General features: G+C 46.0%; 1 protein-coding gene across 3 annotated transcripts in view; it reads left to right on the top strand.

The window, feature by feature from the left end:
• Nucleotides 1-19,076, top strand: part of CACNA2D3 (calcium voltage-gated channel auxiliary subunit alpha2delta 3) — an 875,732-nt gene that overhangs the window by 639,895 nt on the left and 216,761 nt on the right. For all 3 annotated transcript variants that reach the window (XM_051851529.3, XM_051851528.3, XM_089305523.1), the window contains 2 exons: nt 13,233-13,304; nt 14,599-14,679. In XM_051851529.3, the coding sequence (XP_051707489.1) occupies nt 13,233-13,304; nt 14,599-14,679 (153 nt within the window). The remainder of the gene's footprint in view (nt 1-13,232; nt 13,305-14,598; nt 14,680-19,076) is intronic.

The raw sequence follows: 19,076 nt of genomic DNA, 5'->3' as shown, positions 1-19,076 counted from the left end.
TTCCACCCTTGCCATGGAGGCAGGAAAGCCCAGGGGTTCTGAAGACAGATTTCAGAGTCATCTGGAAGTAGCGTTGAGGCTCTGCTCTGCCAGATCTGCCCTGTAACCTGGGACCCAGGACCAGCGTCACCTTGAGCTTTGGTTCATACTGTGATGGAAACACCTCCCTTACAGTGCTTGCCCAGGGCCCATCCACACCAGGTGCTCACTTAGGAGCAGTTAGCAGGAGCAGTAGTCGTACTGATCACTGATAATGCAGGTAGCATTGTGCCTTGCTCAGTGCAGACAAATGTGATGAAGTGAAAGCAGAAATGGTGTGGAAACTTATATCATCTGGTGTTCTTTCAAAAAAATTAAAGGATGAAAAAGAACTGGATTTACAAAGCTGAAAACCAAGAATTAGTTTCAGAATCCTTAATATCTCAGTGCTTTCTTGTCCCAGACTTAATGTTTCTCGTCTTAGGAATTTAAAGCCTTCTTTCAAACATTCTCACTGACCTAATATATGTGATTGTTTTCTATTTATTTAAATCAAGCGCAGTGGTAAAATATGACTCTTTTCAGGAGTTTAAGCAATGGAAACTCCACGCATAACATTTGCTAAAATGAAATTTTGCATTTTCTTCTGAAAGTTAAACATCTAAATAAAAATATTAGAATTTTAAAAATTTTCACCTCAGTTGTTCTTACATCCCCAAAGAAATACAAATACTCTTCTTCCTTTTATAAAGAAAGGATGGAGAGGATTGAGAAAACGTATTTCAAAAGCCCAGAGAATCTGGATATCATGGGATTAGCGTCAGCATAAGCCATGTGAATCCTGGCACCGTCCCGGAGGCACATCACAGGCTGCAGGCTCTGCACCCTTTGCTTCGGGACGTGATTCTGCAGGTTCATTTTTATTGGCTCAAAGGCATCTTGAACTCAAAGGGTTGGATCATCATGTTGCGGCTTCTTTCTTATTTCTTGATAGACTTGGAATGCTGGCTTGATTGCTTGATGCACTCGAGGTGTTTCCTGAAAAAACACTCAGTGAACAATGAAATCTGAATTCCATGGTCAGGGCCCTGGCTGAGCTGTCATTTAAAGGACAACTTCATGGGGTATCTTAATGAAATGAGGAGTTAGGTGACCCAGAACATGAAAAACTTCAGTCAGAAATACATTTCCCCCTAACTGCATAGAGAGTGACCACACGAAAAAAGAATGCTACTTATTTATTTTTTTGGTGTACTTTTTAAAGGCATAATTCTTGGGTGTGAAACAAATCTGTTCTTTTTTTTTTTGATAGAATCTGTCCACCTGTTTTGTTTCTGCACATTAAAATGGGGGGTAGGAATCAGTGATTTTAATGAAGTAACCACCTTTAATTTCTTACAACATTGAATCACACAATTGTGGATCTGGTCATAGATCGGCTGCTGCAGCCTTTTTCACTGATCAGACATCCCCTGAAACCTAAATGTAGCCCTGTTTCATGAGAACTGAAGCAGTGGTCTTGATGAGCTGACATCTCATGCCAGAGGATTTAACTGAAATGACCCTCGGCGGCAAACTGGAGCAGTTGTGCAATTGTGTGCAGCAGTGCTACTACCAAGTTCAAAAACAGAAAGCTAGATGTTTATCCCTTCAAATTAGCTGGAAGGCTTTTGGAAAACCCAACCTAGTTTCATGAGGTAGAGAAATGTCAGGCAAGGACTAATGCCATGGTATGGATTTTCTTTTTCCAGAAATGACTCATGGAATTGAACCACTTGCTGAATCATGAGTCCTGAGTACTTGGATTGGACCCATCCTTGTTTGCCCAGGCCTGGAACACATTAGATAATTTGGAGGCCGGGTACTTCTGAATTATCTCCCCTTTCTTCCTTGGTTCCCTTCTGCCAGAACAACTTCCTTCCCAATGTGCTTGGTTCCCAGCCTCCTTAGAATTTCTGATCCTAATTAACTGCCCCTCTCCCTGCAACTGCTTCCTGAAGCACGTTGTTTAACCGTTAGGGCCATGATGAAGGGAGAACTGTTCGTTTAGATGGAGAGACAGATGAAGCCCAAGTGTCTCGAAAGAAGCTTTTGAACCTCTCTCCCATAGCCTACAATGTTCCCTCTGAGATTGGTTGCACTTGGGGTTTGCTAGGCACAATGATAGGTGGTTATGTTCATAACTTCATTTAACCCTGTTAGGAACTCTCAGAGCTAATTATTTTTTGAGGATGGCTTACTTGGGTGCCATTTTCACTGCACACCAAGCTGCTGCAGGCAAAACATGACATTTTCCCTTGCAACCCAAAACAGGAGACTGAGAGCAGAGTGATTAATTTTTGGGCTCTGGCATCAAATAGGCCAAGGCTCAACCTCCAACCTGCTGCCTTCTGCAACCTGCAGCAAGGTCCTTGGCCCCTCTGTCTTGAACTCCTTCATCTGAGAAATGGGCATAGACCCTGCCATTGTCTGTGTCAGGCTTAAATTTCGGGCTACGTGGGTGTAAACATTTGAGAGCACTGATGGCAGTAGCGGGCTGTATTTGACAATGGATATGCACATGTGAATGGTTGTGTGTATGGATGGACAGATGGGTAAATACAACTGCTTCAACAAGTCAAGCTTGGTAACCTGTTCTAGGAGGTGCATTCAGATCTGTCTGCTCTCTCTCGTGCATTCTCTCTGCTCTGTGCTGCTTCCTTTGAATTTAAGGAATTCTCTGTCTTCAACCAGACTGTTACGTGAAGTCCTGCATTGGTTGGAAGCCGTGAACCATCTGCCTGTAGCGGCAGTGGCAGCAGCACACGGGCCCCACTTTCTCGCAGCTTCGCAAGTCTATGTAGGCACGGCCTATGTGGGTACCAAGTGAGGAGCCTGGAGCCCCTCTGTGCCCTTGGACCTCTTCTCTGTCATGCCCTTCCTTTCCGGGCCTCATTTATACACTAAATAAAAGGATGATGCTAGAAAAAAATTCCCCTGCAGGACCATTGTCCTGAGCACGTCTTCTGTCCCAGGCTGCGTGCTCAGTGCTGTGGATTCAAAGAGAAAGCATCCCTAGCTTCTGCCCTCCGAGTCCTCGGGCCGACAGAACTCCCAGTGTGCAGCCGCAGTGTGCAGGGACTCTGCTGCATTAACAGTTTGCACACATTTGGTCCTCGATGGTATCTTTGGGTGTAGAGTAAATATGATTATCTTTGTAGTGAAGTTGCAGAACATCTGGTTCCCATTTCCACTTAGTCAGGGAAGGTTTTATGGAGGAAGCAGCGTTTCAGGGGGTCTTTAAACAAGGGGAAGGTTTTGTCCCAGGGCCCCGAAGCTCCGGCGATTGGCTGTGTTTTCAGGCATCTATTTGGGAGGTGTCTAAGCCATGTTTATGATAAATATGAATTTTGGCCACAAATAGTGATGGGGGCGGTCAGTTGTATGCCGGAATATTGGCCAAATTCCAATGCCTCATGATAATTCTCATTATTACTGGGCGTTCTTAAATAAGCAGGTGGTACCCTAGTATACAAAGCAGTGTCCAAGACAAGTTTCAGATACGTTAAGCAGTAATGTTGGCTTGACCCTGGCTTTGTTTATCTATGTGTCCCTAGTCAAAGACAGAATCTCCCTCCCTAGATGTTCACTCATACACCACACTCCTCACTCGATGACTTATGCTAGAGCACCAGAGTTAAAGGAAACTACGTCAAAACTGTCCTAAATTATAATTTCATTAGCAGAAAGAGGTTTTTGGGTTCTCATATAGATGTCCCAACACTATCCGGCATTGTCAGTCACACTGTTGTCTTCAGGTTGTTAAAAAGAGAAAGAGAACAAATAAATGCAAAGATCCAGTTCCTTCAAATGCACTTTAAGTTCAGAGAGGGAAATATGTTCCCTTTCATTTTTAAAGAACTCAAACAGCAAAACTTGCTAAGAATCCAGGTTCTCTAAATTTAAGTGTGCTTTCATCTAAGAAGTGTCTTGGCTAAAAGAAAAGCATCGTTTGTGTATCATTCTCATAGATTTTGAGTGACCACACTTTACCAAGACAGTCTGTTGTAAAGCAAGAGGCAATATTGCTTGAAACGTTTTCTTATTCTTATGTCTTTTCCTTATATTCCACTGTTATTTGGTTAGAGTCTTAGATTACTGAGGATTCAGGCATCCTGCAAACATGCTGAAAAATGCCAGTGCAGTATGGAAATCTAAACAATGGTTAGTGTTCTTAATTTGTCTAGATTTTTAAAAGGAAGCAGTTCATGTGAGCAGTGGCATGAAAGACGATTCATATTTCTTACTTTGAAAGAACCAGCTTTTCAATTAAAGATAATGCCTGTTTTTTTTTTAACTCTCTTCTACACAGACCATTCAAACTACTGATAATCAAATATAATGTTTTACCCAGGATACCTAAGCTTTATTTTGATGACATTTCTGTTTCAAAGTGTAACCATTGTTTGTTTAAAGGACTATTTTGATCTTCCTGCAAAAAGGATTTCTAACATGAGAATTTTATGATGAGGATGACTTTAATTAACTTGTTTTTATTTGTAGGCATTCATCTTCACTGCAAGCTTTGGCTATTACGTGATTTTATTTGTTAAATATTCTCTGAAGATGAGATTTTATCAGGACTTTTTATTATTAAAAATTTCATTCATACAGAAAGAAAACGCAAAGGACTATCTACGTACCTACCACCGAGATTAAAAAAATCAAAATATTTTATCATATATACTTGAGTGTGTGTTGGAGGGGGAGGGGGATGTTTTTTTGGATGGAGCAAACACTACACATGGCAAGGGGTTGCAGTAGGCTGATTCTTGGGAGTCAGTTCTCCGCATGTGGTTCTGCTCCGGCCTCTGGTCTCACGTCCCAGCACCTGCTCCCTCTCCTCCCTGAACCTGGTGCAGAACTGCCTCTCCCTGCTGTTGGGGGATACCCTGCCTCCCACCAGCACCTTCACGATAGTCCCCTCCAAAAACTCTCCTGAGATCACCTACATGGAGGATGCTTTTTATTTTTGCTGGGATGTGATAGCTGAAAGTTTGCATCCCAGCTGGCTGTGTTGGCTTTAATTGTACAAAAGGTCGGAGTAACTGCAAACAGTGTGCAACATTGGCTTGTGTCTTTTTAAGTTTCTACGTAGTACTTTCATACCATGTGTATACTTCTGCCCCTTGCTTCTCTTTTCATAAATTTCATGAGATTTATCCTCATTGTTATGGAAAGAGCTATTTAAGCTTTAAGAGAGATTACATGTAGAGTAGGTAGGACCAAAAAGTTCTCAGAAGAAAAATCTAGAGAATTACTCTTGAAATTCATTAAAGATAGATGTGCATGTCATAGACAAGGGTTTCCAGCAAGTTCATGGAAAACGTGCCTTTGCTTTTAATTCTGTCTTTGCACAAATTTTGTGCAGCCCCCACGTCCGTCCGTATGGATGGCTGGCTCTACTACTCCTGGTTCTATCACTGACACACACGAGCTGTTCCTTCTTCTCTCCTTTCAAAATGCCTTCTCAGATTATTGGATAAATTATCGAGTAAGCGATTTTTAAAATATGCAGATGGCAGAAAGTGTCTCAGGTAAAACTGGCCACTGTCAAAGCAGCCGGTGAGCCCCATGACCGTCGTGCATGGGCACGGACATCCAGATACATTGAGGGAAGTTCGCGATGCTGCAACTGTGCTCACCGTTCAGGCTGGAGGTGCAGTGGGGATCACTTGAACGTTACAGGGGGTTTCACCATGTTGCCCCTCCAAGGGGCCTGGGTCTGCGTGTTGGGAGGTGTCTCCAGAGGAGGCATCCTCTGCACGTACCCCATACTTTCTGATCAGACTCTTCTCCGGGTGCTTGGTCCCTACCGAGGATAAGGGGTATTGTGATGGTGGAAGGAGGATGATGAAAGAGTTGGTGCCGAGGACTTCTTTGGCCTGGGACTAGGAGGGAAAGGTCCAGGGACCTGAGCTGAGGACAGTCCCCACACGGCCCTGCATGCCTCCCAGGCCCCCTGTCCAGATGCCACTGCCCTGCAGCCCTCCCAGCTGACGCATCCGTCCAAAGCATCACCCCGGGGGGTTTCTGTCATCTTGCTCCCCTTCAGCTGTGAACCATCAGATGAGAGGACGTGACTGGCATCTGTTCCCACCCTGGCCCTGGGAATTCCCAGGCTGTTAGCAAGCTTCAGCGCACTGGAGAGGAGAGGGTGCCTTTAGAAATCGAGCTGCACTTGAGAAAGCGGGTGTGAGAGAAAACGGCCTCTCCTATACCCACCCCCGTCACCGTCTCTGAGCCTTCACTCTCAGAGAATCCGCACTGCTCCTTGCACAGCTCGCCTCGACCCAAGGATTTACACCACTGTGCTTTTCCACGTCTTAGTACTGTTACTTTCCCGCTAAAGCAAAGGTCATCGAAAGAATTAATAACTGATACAGTCTGTCTCTGCTTCAGCTGGGTACATAACCAAGTGATGTTGGCTGCCATTTGAATACATGTTTACTCATTAGGCCCACACCCTGAAATTCTTTGTTTTTTTAATCTCCCAGGACCTTGTGCCTGCAATTCACAGTGACTGCCAGTAGATGGCAGCAGTGTCTTCTTATAAAGCAAAGGTGGTTCCTTGCCGGTGTCAAAGACAAAGGAGAAACCCAGTTGTGTGCGCCCAAATTTTGCACCCATATATAAAATATTTATAACTCATATGATGTACTCTATTAACATAGTTATTATGTTGATCCATTTTAACAAGAAAAGAAAAATATGGAAACCTAAGAGGAACAAAATAGAAGCAGTATTTGAGAAACGCTAGGGAGTTGGTCTTTCTTTGTCCCTGGCTTAGAGCCAGGCCTCCTCCCGAGCTGAGCATGCCATTTGTGCACAGCTTTCCCTTTGAGCCTGAGCCTCCAGGGCTGAGCACACTTGGCAGGAGGCTCTGCTGAAAACCACCTGGCATCTCTTGAGTGGGCTGCCAAGCATGCTGCCCTTAACTTGCTTGAATGCATTTCTGGGGCCAGGGCCAGCTTGCTTCTTTTCTCTGGGGTTGGCACTTGCCCCCAGGGCTTCCAGCTGCAGGAGAAATGGAGCATCCTGCCACCAGCCCTGGTGAACCACTCTGGGTGGAGATCCAAAGTCAGAAAGCAAAACAGATGCCCTTCCCAAGTGAGGGCTCCACAGGCAGCTCTGAGGCCACAGATGCTCCCAACCCAAAGGGGTCTACTTGGTCACTGGTCTAGGCCTGCAGCCTATCCAGTCCCATCCTCTTTCCCTGTAGGTTTTTGCCTCTCTGTCTAGGTGTAGGCAAAAACAGGTTCTGATTCTGTAACTTCTCACCCAGGATCTTTTTTAGAAAGAAGTCAAAATTCTATTCAGTATACAGGTTTGCATACAACCCTAACAACAGTGGTTTCTGATACCATCATAAAAAAAACCATAATTTCCCCCAAATGCTTTCTGTTGCCATTCTGTTTGGGTGCTTTGATGAGGGGACCTAAATTTCTCCCCCTGTGGGAAAAACACACAACTACTACTCTGGGAAGTGTTGGGACTATTTTCCTCGCAGCCTCCACGGGGCTCAGAAACTTCCCCTCTGTACGGGTTGTCTGTGGTTCTTGGTGCCACCGCCTCAGTAGTACCTGGAGCAGTGTAGGTCATGGAGGACCCATGCTGGCCCCAACTCAGAAATTGTCTGTTCTAGGACTCACAGAGGTAACCCATACTCATTGGAGCAAAAAGAGAAAATAAATTAGCCCATGTAACCCAGCCAGGCAATAAAGCATGAGTATAGTTGTCCCTATGAATGGAGGCAGGGGACACCTTCCCTCCTCTGCTTCTCCCTCTCTTCCTCCATCACACACACACAGACACAGGGACACAGAGACACACACAGACACATACACACACACAGAGACACAAAGACACATACACAGAGACACACATACCAGATATACATGTACACATAGACACATCCATACACATACAGACATACACACAGAGATACACATATATACACATACACACAGATACACATACATGTACATTCACATGTATACACATACCCACAGACACACACATATACAGACACAGACACACACACATATACAGACAACACACAATATATAGATATACACACATATACAGACACACAGAGACACACATACACATATACATACATACACACACATACAGAGATACAAAGACACATATACACAGACATACACAGACACATACACACAGAGACACACATCACATCCACATATACATGCACTCATATACACACACATATATATACATAGACATACACACACAGAAACAAAGACACGTACACATACACAGACACATACACAGACAACACACAAATATATACATACATAGAAACACATATAGACACACAGAGACACACATACAGGTATACATACACAGACACAAAGAGACACACAGACACACATACACGTATACACAGGCACACATCTACATATACATGCACACATATACAGACATACACAGACACACACATACACAGACACAAGGATGCAGAGACACACATACACATAAATGCACACATATAGACACACATACGCACAGACACATATACACACAGACAACACACAAATACATACAGAGACACACATACACGTATACATACATATATACACATACACACACAGACACACCCCTCTTTCTCTTTGTGCATTGGTTTTATGTCTTTGGTCCAAGTTGCCTCTCTGGTAAAGAGACATGGATGTCAGGCTAACATTCTTAGAACCACATTCCCAAAAGAGAGTCTTTGCCATTAGCTGCATAAAGAAAAAAGAAAAATTTCCAGGTAGCCTAGCTAGAAGCGTGGGTCCAATTCCTCCTAAGCCAGTCCTGTGTCTTGGTGGTGTGCGTGCGTGTGTGCGTGAGCACATGAAGTGCTCCGGTGGGCTCAGCCAGGGGTTTGTGGATACGCAGCCATACACTCGGGAAGGGAGAAATTAAACTTCCGTGCACATCTTAGAGGTGGAGGGACTGAAGAGGATTTCCCTAAAGGAAGGAGGTGATAGTTTCAGAAGAAGGAAAATAAAGGCAAAAGGGATTTTTTAAAAAAAGATTACCCCTACCTTGTCCCATTTATAAATATCCTGAAGTGTAAAGCAAACAAAACGGAACTTCTTCTGGTTCTATTAAACTGACTTTATGGGAGCCTTCTGTATCTCTTATAGAAACCTGGACAGATAGTGTGAAATAGCAACAGTACGGCTGAGTTCAAGCTAGACCTGAAGACAGCCTGCCTGCCCAGGAAGTGGGTGCCACACCCTCCCAGCTCCTTCTCCTCCACCCTCACCTCATTAGCTTTCCTGTGTCCCCGTTCCTTGGGGACAAGGCCTGGTTGTCTTATTCCCATTCCTGGTTGTCTGCCTGGCACATGGAACTTGGCACCTGGCTGACGCACAAGCCATGTTTATCAGTGAATAATAACGACTGGGATGGCAGCAAAGTGGGCCGAGCACGGATCTGCGGCTGCGCTCTCTGCAGCCACACCCTGGGGCTTGCCACGTTGCCGACGGGTGCCGCTGCTGGGAAGCCAACCCTGAGCTAGGAGTCGGAGGCCTGGCAGGCCTGCCTGGGCTGAATGCATATTCATAGGAGCCCACATGTCTGATTAACTTGGGAAGCGGACAGGAAGCAGTCAGTCTGTTGAGCAAGTTTGTGTTTTACAAACCAGATGTTCAATATTATTATTCATCATTTCCTTTGATACCAGAACGGTCCCCGTTATGTAGCATAGGAAATGAGGGATATGGAATAATATACACTTCGTACGCGACAGAGCTCCACAAGCAAGTGTGGTGGAGGCCTGTTCAAAGTCCAGGCGAGTTCATTTTAAGATTCCCGCTTGGACTGGAGTTCATGGGCTTTTGCCCACGTGGAGCGCGGTGACCCCCGCCTCCTGCTCATACCATTCGGAGAATCAATGTTGACTCTATGTCTGCATTTTTCTTGGAAGCCATGTGTATGAATCACAAACAGAGCTCTTACTTCAACAACAGCTACAGGTTGGGGGGCCACACCAAAGCACGGACCCCCTCGTGTGTGGGAGGACGGGGATTCTGGCATGGTTGGCTGCATAACTTCTGTTCGGTGGTCTGGGATACAAACTGTTGCCCTGGGACTGCTATTTCTTATGGCAGGAGTACAGAATGCCTTTCGATCATAAAGAGCTCACAGTGCAAATGAACTTTCAAATTGGTGTTCTTTCACCGTGAAATGTTTCAGAGCCAGAGTCCAGACGTATGGAGACTGGGAGTGATGGAGCCGATGGGTGCAGGCAGGGTCTGAGTGCTGTGCAAGTGAGGTTTCTGGGTTCCTGCCAGCCCTTGTGGCCGTACAGAAGACTTGGGATACACGGGGAGACCTACAGGTTCGAGTTAGGGCTGAGCCAGTTCAAACATGGGCCAGAAGTACCCTTAGGAGAGGAATCTATGAAATCATAGCCCCACACGTGAGCTGTAGCCGGACTGAACTCACTGCATTTCCTTTGTTTACCTGGGGCCAGTTACAAATGAGTGGCTTTGGTACAAATGCTATGTTATGGGGATTTTTTTTTTTAAAGTAATGATGCAGTAATTACATTTGGAATTAGCCCCTGAGTGAAGTTGATACTATATTCTGGCTTAATATTTGGAAGTTAGTTTTCCAGGATTTTGTATTTGTGCCAGGATAATTACTAGTGATTTATAACTGATTTTTACTGGTTGCAGGAAAAAAGCTTCATTCCTCATTATTGCCAATGGTATGTTTTGATTTCATCCGTGATACAGGTTGGCATTGCTTGAAATTTTGATTTGAGTTGCAAAGTGGAAGCAGTCGGGGTTAGGGATCAGCTCCAATCAGTTTTCTTTGCAGCATTAAGGATTCATCAAAAAGCCAAAATATGGGAAGACTTCTAAGAGAGCTGTTTGCTGTGGGTCGGTTCTGACTTTGAAAATGGCCTTGCCTGCCTCCGATGGTGGCCATGGTACGCTTGGGTATTTTTAGCAAGACATTGCCATCACATTTCTATAAACTGTTATAAACTGTGTACACTGGTTGGCTTGGCTCCTGGTGACAATAACTGGTTGGCAGCATATTCTCATAGTTAACGTTCTTTGATTATTAATGTTAATTAAGTAAACCTGTTGATTTATTCCAAGACCCAAACTAGGCTGTACCAAGTAATAAGTTGTGTGATTATCATGTATATTAGTCAGGGTTATCCAGAGAAGTGGAACCAGTAAGAGGGTCTGTAGTGAAAAAGAGAATACCAGGGATCACCCAAAAGCTCCTGGAAGACGTATGTTACAAAGAAACTAGACTTGGATTTCAAAAGATTTTTTGCACTAAACTTATTTTTAATTCCATAAAATTTGTGGAAAATACACTTAGTCTTTTAATTCCTTTTTTCATGAATTTTTTGCAAGTGTGTGGTGTGTGTGTGTGTGTGTGAGAGAGAGAGAGAGAGAGAGAGACTGGAAATTCCAGAAAAAGTTAGTGTTGCAGTCTTGAGTTTGAAGGCAATCTGGAGACAGAATTTGCTGTTCCTTGGGGGACCTGTCTTTTTTCTTTAGGTCTTCAGTTGATTGGATGAGACTCACTCACATTTTGGAAGGTAATCTGATTTACTTGGAGTCTACTGGTTTGTGTATTAATCATATCAAAAAGCATCTCCCCAGCAATATCTAGACTGGCAATTGAGCCAACAAGTAGGGCAATTTGACTCATAAAGTTAACCAATGACACTATGAGTTCTGGTTTTTGAGGGACTAACTGAACTCTACCTCATTCTGATGGCTGCGGAGGAACATAGGCCCTTCTTGATACAGATGGAAAACTAACCACAGCAGAGCCTCCCTCCCCCAGTCTGTATTGGGAACTTTGTTCCAGCACCTGCCATCCTCTACCTGTTGCGATTACTGATGGAGATATAGTGAAAAGGATTGCCCCATAACAATGCTTCTTAATTTTTAAAATGCATACTATTTATTAAAATAATGATTTACACACAGACAGTCTGGAATTGGGCCTGGGATTATGCACTTCTAGTAAACACTTCTGTGCTTGTAGGTGCTGCTGCCCCATGTATCACATTGCAAGCTATGTTGTACCTTAGCTCCAAAAATCAATTGGAAGAACAAAGTGAAAGATGCACTGAGTTGAATGACTTTTGACTCAAGAGACCACGTATACTATGTGGCCTCTAACATGTTTTGGAATCTGCTTTTTGTTATGCCTTTTTGTAAGATTGAGGGAGCAGCCCCTGATTATTCTATGGATCTAAAGCTCTGGCAAAGCATCTACACCTCAGAAAACTTTAGACTAAAGATGGTGGATTTCAGTTCACCATTGCTTCATTTGGGTCTTGAACAAACTGTGAATCACTCTCCTGTGGAATTTCTGGGTCAATTTAGACACCTCTCAGCCATGCCACGAGCCTCAGTCTCACTTTGGACTCTGTTATCTGTAACCGTGTGATGCTGAAGGCAGGGAGAGGACATGAGCATCCTTTGAGCGGCGCCATGAGCCAGGTGCCCTGCTGTGTCTTCTGGCAACAATGCTGAGGAGCAGTTGCTGTTCATATGAGGACATGGAATCATCGCTAATGCTGTTAAGAAGGAGTCAAAGCAAAGCATTGCTTGCAATTTGTCCTGAGCCAAAGCCCACTGTATTTCAGCACTCTGCTTCCACACTGTGGCATAGCAGGAGTTCCTGCCTGGTTCCCAGTGGGTTGTGCAAAGCAAATACACTTGCAGGTCTTAATGTGTCCAAACAGGATTCGGAAGGTTTCTGAAATCTGTCCAGTGCTGTAGTTCAAGGGTTGCTCTTCTAGACGAAATGACGTGCTTCTTAGTATGATTTTCCAGCTCCTGTAGTCAAGTTATTTGTGTGCTCTGTTGGTTTTCCTTCTGCAGCTATCATTCAGCAATCTGTAGAGGTGAAAGAAGGGGCCTTGACTCACCCACCTTGGGGAGAACAGATGCTTCCAGATCCCATTGATTCTAGCAAGGGCAACTCACAACACCGCCAGTGCTCATGCTCTCTGACCCTTAATGTTTAGAGTGAGGAGAGGCGCTATTATGGCACACATTGAACATAAACAACAGTCTGTGGTGGTACAGCAAATCAGTAAGATCCACACAAGGCCTTATGAACCCAGATGAGGAAGGATGTGATGGGGAAGGGAGGTGGCCGCCAGCACTTCAGCATCTAGCCCACTGTCCGTAACTGGCTTTTCTCTATCTGTGCAGCTTGCAGATGACCAGGGCCTCGTCCTCATGACCACGGTGGCCATGCCCGTGTTCAGCAAGCAGAATGAGACTGTGAGTACTGAGGCTGCGCTTCCGGCTTCAGGCCAGGAGGGCTGCTTTTCCCAATGGCCTCTCGGTCGCATTCCGACGGCCTTTCCCTACTAAGTTTAGAGAGTGTGTACATTTTCCTTATTGCTTCGTACTGCTGCTAGCATCACCAAATCAAAGATGAGAAGCAAGGATTCAAGGAGGCATCGTTTTAGAGTTTGCAGCTCCTGTAGCACCTTGCCAAGACATCACATGGCAATAGGAAGGAAAAGCCCAGGAGGGTGAGATGGCCTCTCTTTCATCTACAGTTCTCAGCTTTGTAGCAGTTTCCCAGGGTTGGGGTAACAAAGGCCTATAAACTGGATGGCGTAGAAAAGAGACATTTATGTCCTTTCTCCGCTGGAGGCTGGGAGTCTGAAATCAGCATGTTGACAGGCCCACACTCCCTCCAAAGGTTCTAGGGAGGGGCCTTCCTGGTCCTTCCAGCTCCTGAGTGTCCCGGCACTGCTTGGCTCACAGTGGCGTCTCGCGCGTCTCTGCCTCTGTTTGCATGCGACTTTCTCTCTGGTATTTCTCCGTGCCCTCCTTTCCTCCTAGGACAAGGCCAGGCATCAGGTTTAGGGCTCACCCTCAGCTGAGGAGGATTTCATCTCCAGATTCTTACCTGTGACATCTGCAAAAACCCTCTTCCCAAATAGCTCTACAGTCGGAAGTTCTGAATAGATACAATTTTGTGCAGACACTGTTCATCCAACAAGGAAGCGAGAGATGGCAGTCAATTTGTTCCTTTCAGACATTGTAAAGTTCCAGTAAATCCCACTGTTCACCTGCCTTGGGAACTGGGACCCTGGGAGCTCATTCCGTCACCTTGGTCTTTTGTTCCAACTCACTGCTAAAAACATCAGGATGATTACGTCTCCCTCTGGCCATTTCATCTCTTCCTCCTGGGCACCAGATGGCAGTGTAAATTGAGAAAGCAGTTACCATGCTGCCTCTCCTATAAAAAGCCTTCATAAGAGAAATCGGCGCGTGGTGAGAGCCCTTAGCTATTGGAACTCTCCTGCTTCCTTACAACAAGCTTTAATTTGCAGGAGAGACAAAAGGGAAATGAGTGGAGCATTATGGCATGAGAGAGGGTTGGGGTTGCAGCCGCACAGCCACCATCTCTGTCTAGTGATATCTGGGGATGGAAGAGAGTCCTTGGAGACCTGGGTTGGTCCTCTGTCCCCTTGGGGAAGGCATGTGATGCACAGTTGTGGCAAGTGGCTTCTCATGAGACTAAGCACCGTTGTTATCATTCAATGTTTGCTTTCAACAGAGATCCAAGGGCATCCTTCTGGGTGTGGTTGGCACAGATGTCCCAGTGAAAGAACTTCTGAAGACCATCCCCAAATACAAGGTAATGCATGGCCTCGTGAATGAGATCAGAGTGATGGCACTATCAGAAGCCTCGCTTTCATGAAAGTCAGGCTTCAGAGTCCACTTCCCTTTTCTTCCCATGACCTTGTCTTGGTACCAGCTGCGGTTTCTGAACAGGTTCGTTGTTTATTTTGTGCTTTCATTGACTTGCCGTTTTTCTTGATTCCTGGATTCTCTAACTGCAGTTTAAGGAATCCATGTCAAACCCAGGTTGTATTTTTCTGATACAGGGGACTAATGTGATCTGTTGACCTTTTAAAAGATGACACAGAGAATCCTTGGATCCCATGCAGAAAACTTGCTCTTCTTCCCTTGCACGGGCTCCTTACAAAACCCAATCAAGACCCAACCCAGGCTCTTGAACTGCCCAAGAGTCCTTTGAATGTGTGACCCATGTGGGCACGTGGGAGGCAGGGCTCAGAGTGCAGCCCTGCTCCAGGTCCTGTTGGCCCACGGGGTAGAGGGCTCCACTGGCTGCAAAGGGGTGATGGAGGTGTGTGTCACCACTCAACAGGTGTGTGTCATTCTGGATGGACAGCAGCTCCTTCCACCTCTCTTGGGAGAGTGACCAGGAGCCCCTTTCTAGGCACCACCTCCCCTGATTGGCTGACACCTGATTCACTGTAGTTGTAGAGCCCCTCCCTGGGCTCAGGTAGTGGAAGGCAGTGGGGAGAGCTGGCCTCTGAAGGTTCTCAGCTCCGTGGCTGACAAGATGGGTGTGGACAAGTCCTGAGATTCCCCTTCTGTTGAGTGGTGACACACACCTCCATCACCAAGACTCTAACAACTGGAGTTGGGTTTCCAGAGGCACAGTAGGACGCTGAGTTGATGCAGATCCGTATCATCAAGTGTGGTAGCTGCCTAGAAACTGCAGATCAGGGGTGGGGTGGGCTGAGCAAAGGCTTTGCGACTCTGAAGACAGTGGACTTCACTTGTGTTGATGTTCCCACATGTAGGTGCCTAGAACTGGTTACTCACTGTTCAAGACATGGTATTCCACCTGGATAAAATGCTTCTAAACCATTGCTAAGCTTCTTAATCCATATGAGTAGATGTCAAAATCCAGACAGAGGGCACTGCTTGATATGTTCCCAGTAAGTCAAGAAAGAATGGACATAATGAGGGTGGGAATTTGGTGCAGTGGTTAAGTCACCATGCCCACATCTGCCATCAGAGTGGTAGGTGTCAGTTCGGACTTCACTTCTGCTTCCAGCTTTCTGGAAAAAAGATGGACCCCGGGAAGGCAGCAGGTGAAAGCTGAAGTATTTCGCCCCTGTCATCCGTGTTGAGACCTGGTTTGAGTTCCTGGCTCCTGGCTTCCGCCTGGCCTAGCCCTGGCTGTTGCAGCCATTTTGGAACTGAACCAGCAGGTGGAAGATCTCCATCTCTCTGTCTCTGACTTTCAAGTAAACAATAAAAATATTTTTTTAAAAAAGAATGAATATAATATGGAATCAGTAGCAACTGCCCTGTAGATCAGTTTCTTAAAGCTTCTTCCACTCGGCAGTGAGATACGTTCTTTATTGCCTCATCTCCCTTAATAACAGGTAGATACCACTAGGAAGGTGCTTCAAAAAACTCATGGAAAATGGCATTAAACGTTAAGTTTATTTCAGTACATTTTTGAAATCCATGCACAGCGTTTTCATGATATGCATTTCCATGGACTTTTTGAATGTTTGGCCCGAGAAGCCACTTGCAAGCAGGATTCCCGTGACTTTTAACCTCTGTATCTCCAGTACCACTAGGAACAACAAGAGCAATGACGGTGATACTAGTAATATTTAAATAGAATCACAGTCATAATTAAACTAGGCTCAGACACTTACAGAACATCTTACCGTGTGGTGCCTGAGGTCCAAAGTACTTCACTGGCATCATTCCCATCACAGCCTTACCGTCCTCCCAGGAAGAGGGGTACCGTTTGGCCCCATTTTTAGTTCAGGATACTGGAAATAACCTTCTCCACACCACTCAAGTCGTAAAAGATTAATGAAACAAAGCATTGTAAGAAAACAGAGGGAGATCGGAGACAAAAATCAATCAGCAGGACTTGAAATGCAGGTGCTTGAGGTCAATGCTTCCCAGGGGCTGGGCTGGGAACCTGAGTTACAGTGAGGACTTACATCAGCCCAGGATGTCCTTTCTCAGCTTCCCACCATGAGCCATGGCCAGGGAGAACCATGGCCAAGTGGGCCTGTCACCTGGGAGAGATGAGCTCCAGGGCGCAGAGTTCAGCTCCCACCTCGCCCTCCTCATTAGCACCTTGGAAAGATGAGTCAGCCCTTTGCTCTTGGGGTTTGCCCAGAAGATAGAATTCTTTCTCCTTCAGTTTCATAGATTTTTCCCACAAGCACTCAGACTTCCTGTAGTTTTTATTAAGAATTCCAGACACCCCAGCAATAATTTCCAGACACCATGGCCTCTGCTAACATAACGAGCCATGTTATAATTGGGTTCGCTTCATTAGCCTGGAGGCTCTCCACTTGGAAGGGAAGTGCCTCATGTGCCCAGGCTGTTGGCCCACGCGGGCTCCCGGCCTCCAGGGGAGTTAGCTGCAGGCCCAGGGCCCTTTGGCAGGCTTGCCTGCTGGAAGGCCTGTGTCCAATCTGTTCTCTATTACTCCACAAGACTGCACATTGGGATGGACAGGAAGACTGGCTCTGTTACGGATGAAACAAGAGTCAGGGATTTCATCAGTAGACGGATTTGTGGCCAAAAACAAATGTTGGCCATTGTCATATGAGATCCATCCACAGAACGTGTGTCTGAGATTTGCTCCGAGTTTCTGTTCTTACATCTCCATTAGGTTCTATCTGTATGCCACCAACAAAACTTTCTGATGTGACTGTCTCAGAATGTTCTCCTGAGAAGGATTCGAGCCGAGAGATTTCTGAATGTCAGAAGGCTTTCTCAGCTACAGGCTTGAGAAGGTCTGGCTTGTGTGTCTGCTGGAGCAAACCAGCTGCTCCTTTTTGGCCCACCTTTAATATTTATGTAGAATTTTCAAGATGAACTAGGTAATAGTTGAGTTAAATGATAACCCTGATGTGCACACAGATCTTAAATGAGCACCTGCCCCATGCAGGCAGTGTGCTGGGGACTATAGATGTCAAAGGTGAGATGGTTCGTTCCTTACCAAAGAGCTCATTCTGATGGACAAGGTAACTGCATTGAGTGCTTCCTAGAAGTCAGAGCAGGGAAAGGGGGCTAACTAGGGATGGATGAGAGGCAGTGTGTATAGCGGTATGGGGCATTGGGGGTGAAGGCGATGATGGAAATACGCTCACGTTGCTGGAAACCTGCCATGGAAAGGAGAGGGTCGGGAGAGATGTTTCAAAGGAGATCCTTTGAGACTGAGCATATAGCATGGATGGTCATTAGCTAGGGGAGAGGGAAGAAGAGATGCTCTAGGTAGCTGGAACCATGTGGGTAAAGGCCTGGGGGTAGTGAGAATAACTCCACGGGAATTGTGGCAGAAAGGTAATGAGGGTAGGGGACAGAGCTGGGTGCCAGGGAGGAGCCAGACCCCAGGGATACCTGGTAGACAGGCCCATGGATTCTTTCACAGTAGGGTTTATCCAGGGGAACCCTGAGGGTGCAACTATCTAAGACTTCAACCAGCCTGGGGGATGACTTTGTGGGGCTAAGCTTTGAGGCAAGGAGAGTGTTAGGAACCCTGTTGAATTAATGTGCTGGTGGTAGAGTGGTGAAGGAGGATTGAATGGGAGGAATGTCTGGAGGAAAAGTTAGCAGGATGTGATGATTGCTTGGATCCAAGGGTTGGGAATGAATGAGAGAAGAGAGCCTAATGACAATGCTGCGGTTTCTAATGCAGGCATCTGGGTGCCAGGAGAAAGGGTGAGGACGAGAGGGAGGAGCTTCTGCTCTGGGCAAGCCTGAGGGACCCCAGGGAGTTCCAGGAAGTGATAGACAACACCTGTATAGACACGTGGATGGCAAGTTGCTGAGGGGAGATACCGAGGCAGAAGCAGAGGTCTGAATGTGGTTGCTGAGCTGAGAAAGACAGTCGGGGACCATGGGGACACAGACTTGGGAAAAGTGAATGTACAGGAATTTGTGGAGGTTGAGGATTCTGTGGACAGGAGGAAACCCCGGAGCTCGGGGCCTGGATGCTGAGCAAAGAGAGGAGCAAAGAGGAGAAAGCATTTGGCTCCTCATACCAGGAAGATTCAAGAAGGAAAACCCTGTAGGGTTTAGCAAGAGGAGGCCACTGGCAGCCACAGAGAAAGGGGTTTGGTGGCATCCTGGGAGGTGGAGGGAGGACAGACGCAGGGTCCAGCTGGGCAGCTGGACATGGAGGGGGCAGCTCAGTGAGTGGAGCCCGTTGGGGTGGGAGGCCAGCTCCTCCTCCAC

The sequence above is a fragment of the Oryctolagus cuniculus genome, chromosome 10 (genome assembly GCF_051225735.1).
Source record: "Oryctolagus cuniculus isolate XC-2025 breed Fujian yellow rabbit chromosome 10, ASM5122573v1, whole genome shotgun sequence".
In the NCBI taxonomy this organism is placed as follows: domain Eukaryota; kingdom Metazoa; phylum Chordata; class Mammalia; order Lagomorpha; family Leporidae; genus Oryctolagus; species Oryctolagus cuniculus.
This window is presented reverse-complemented; position numbering and strand designations above follow the sequence as displayed.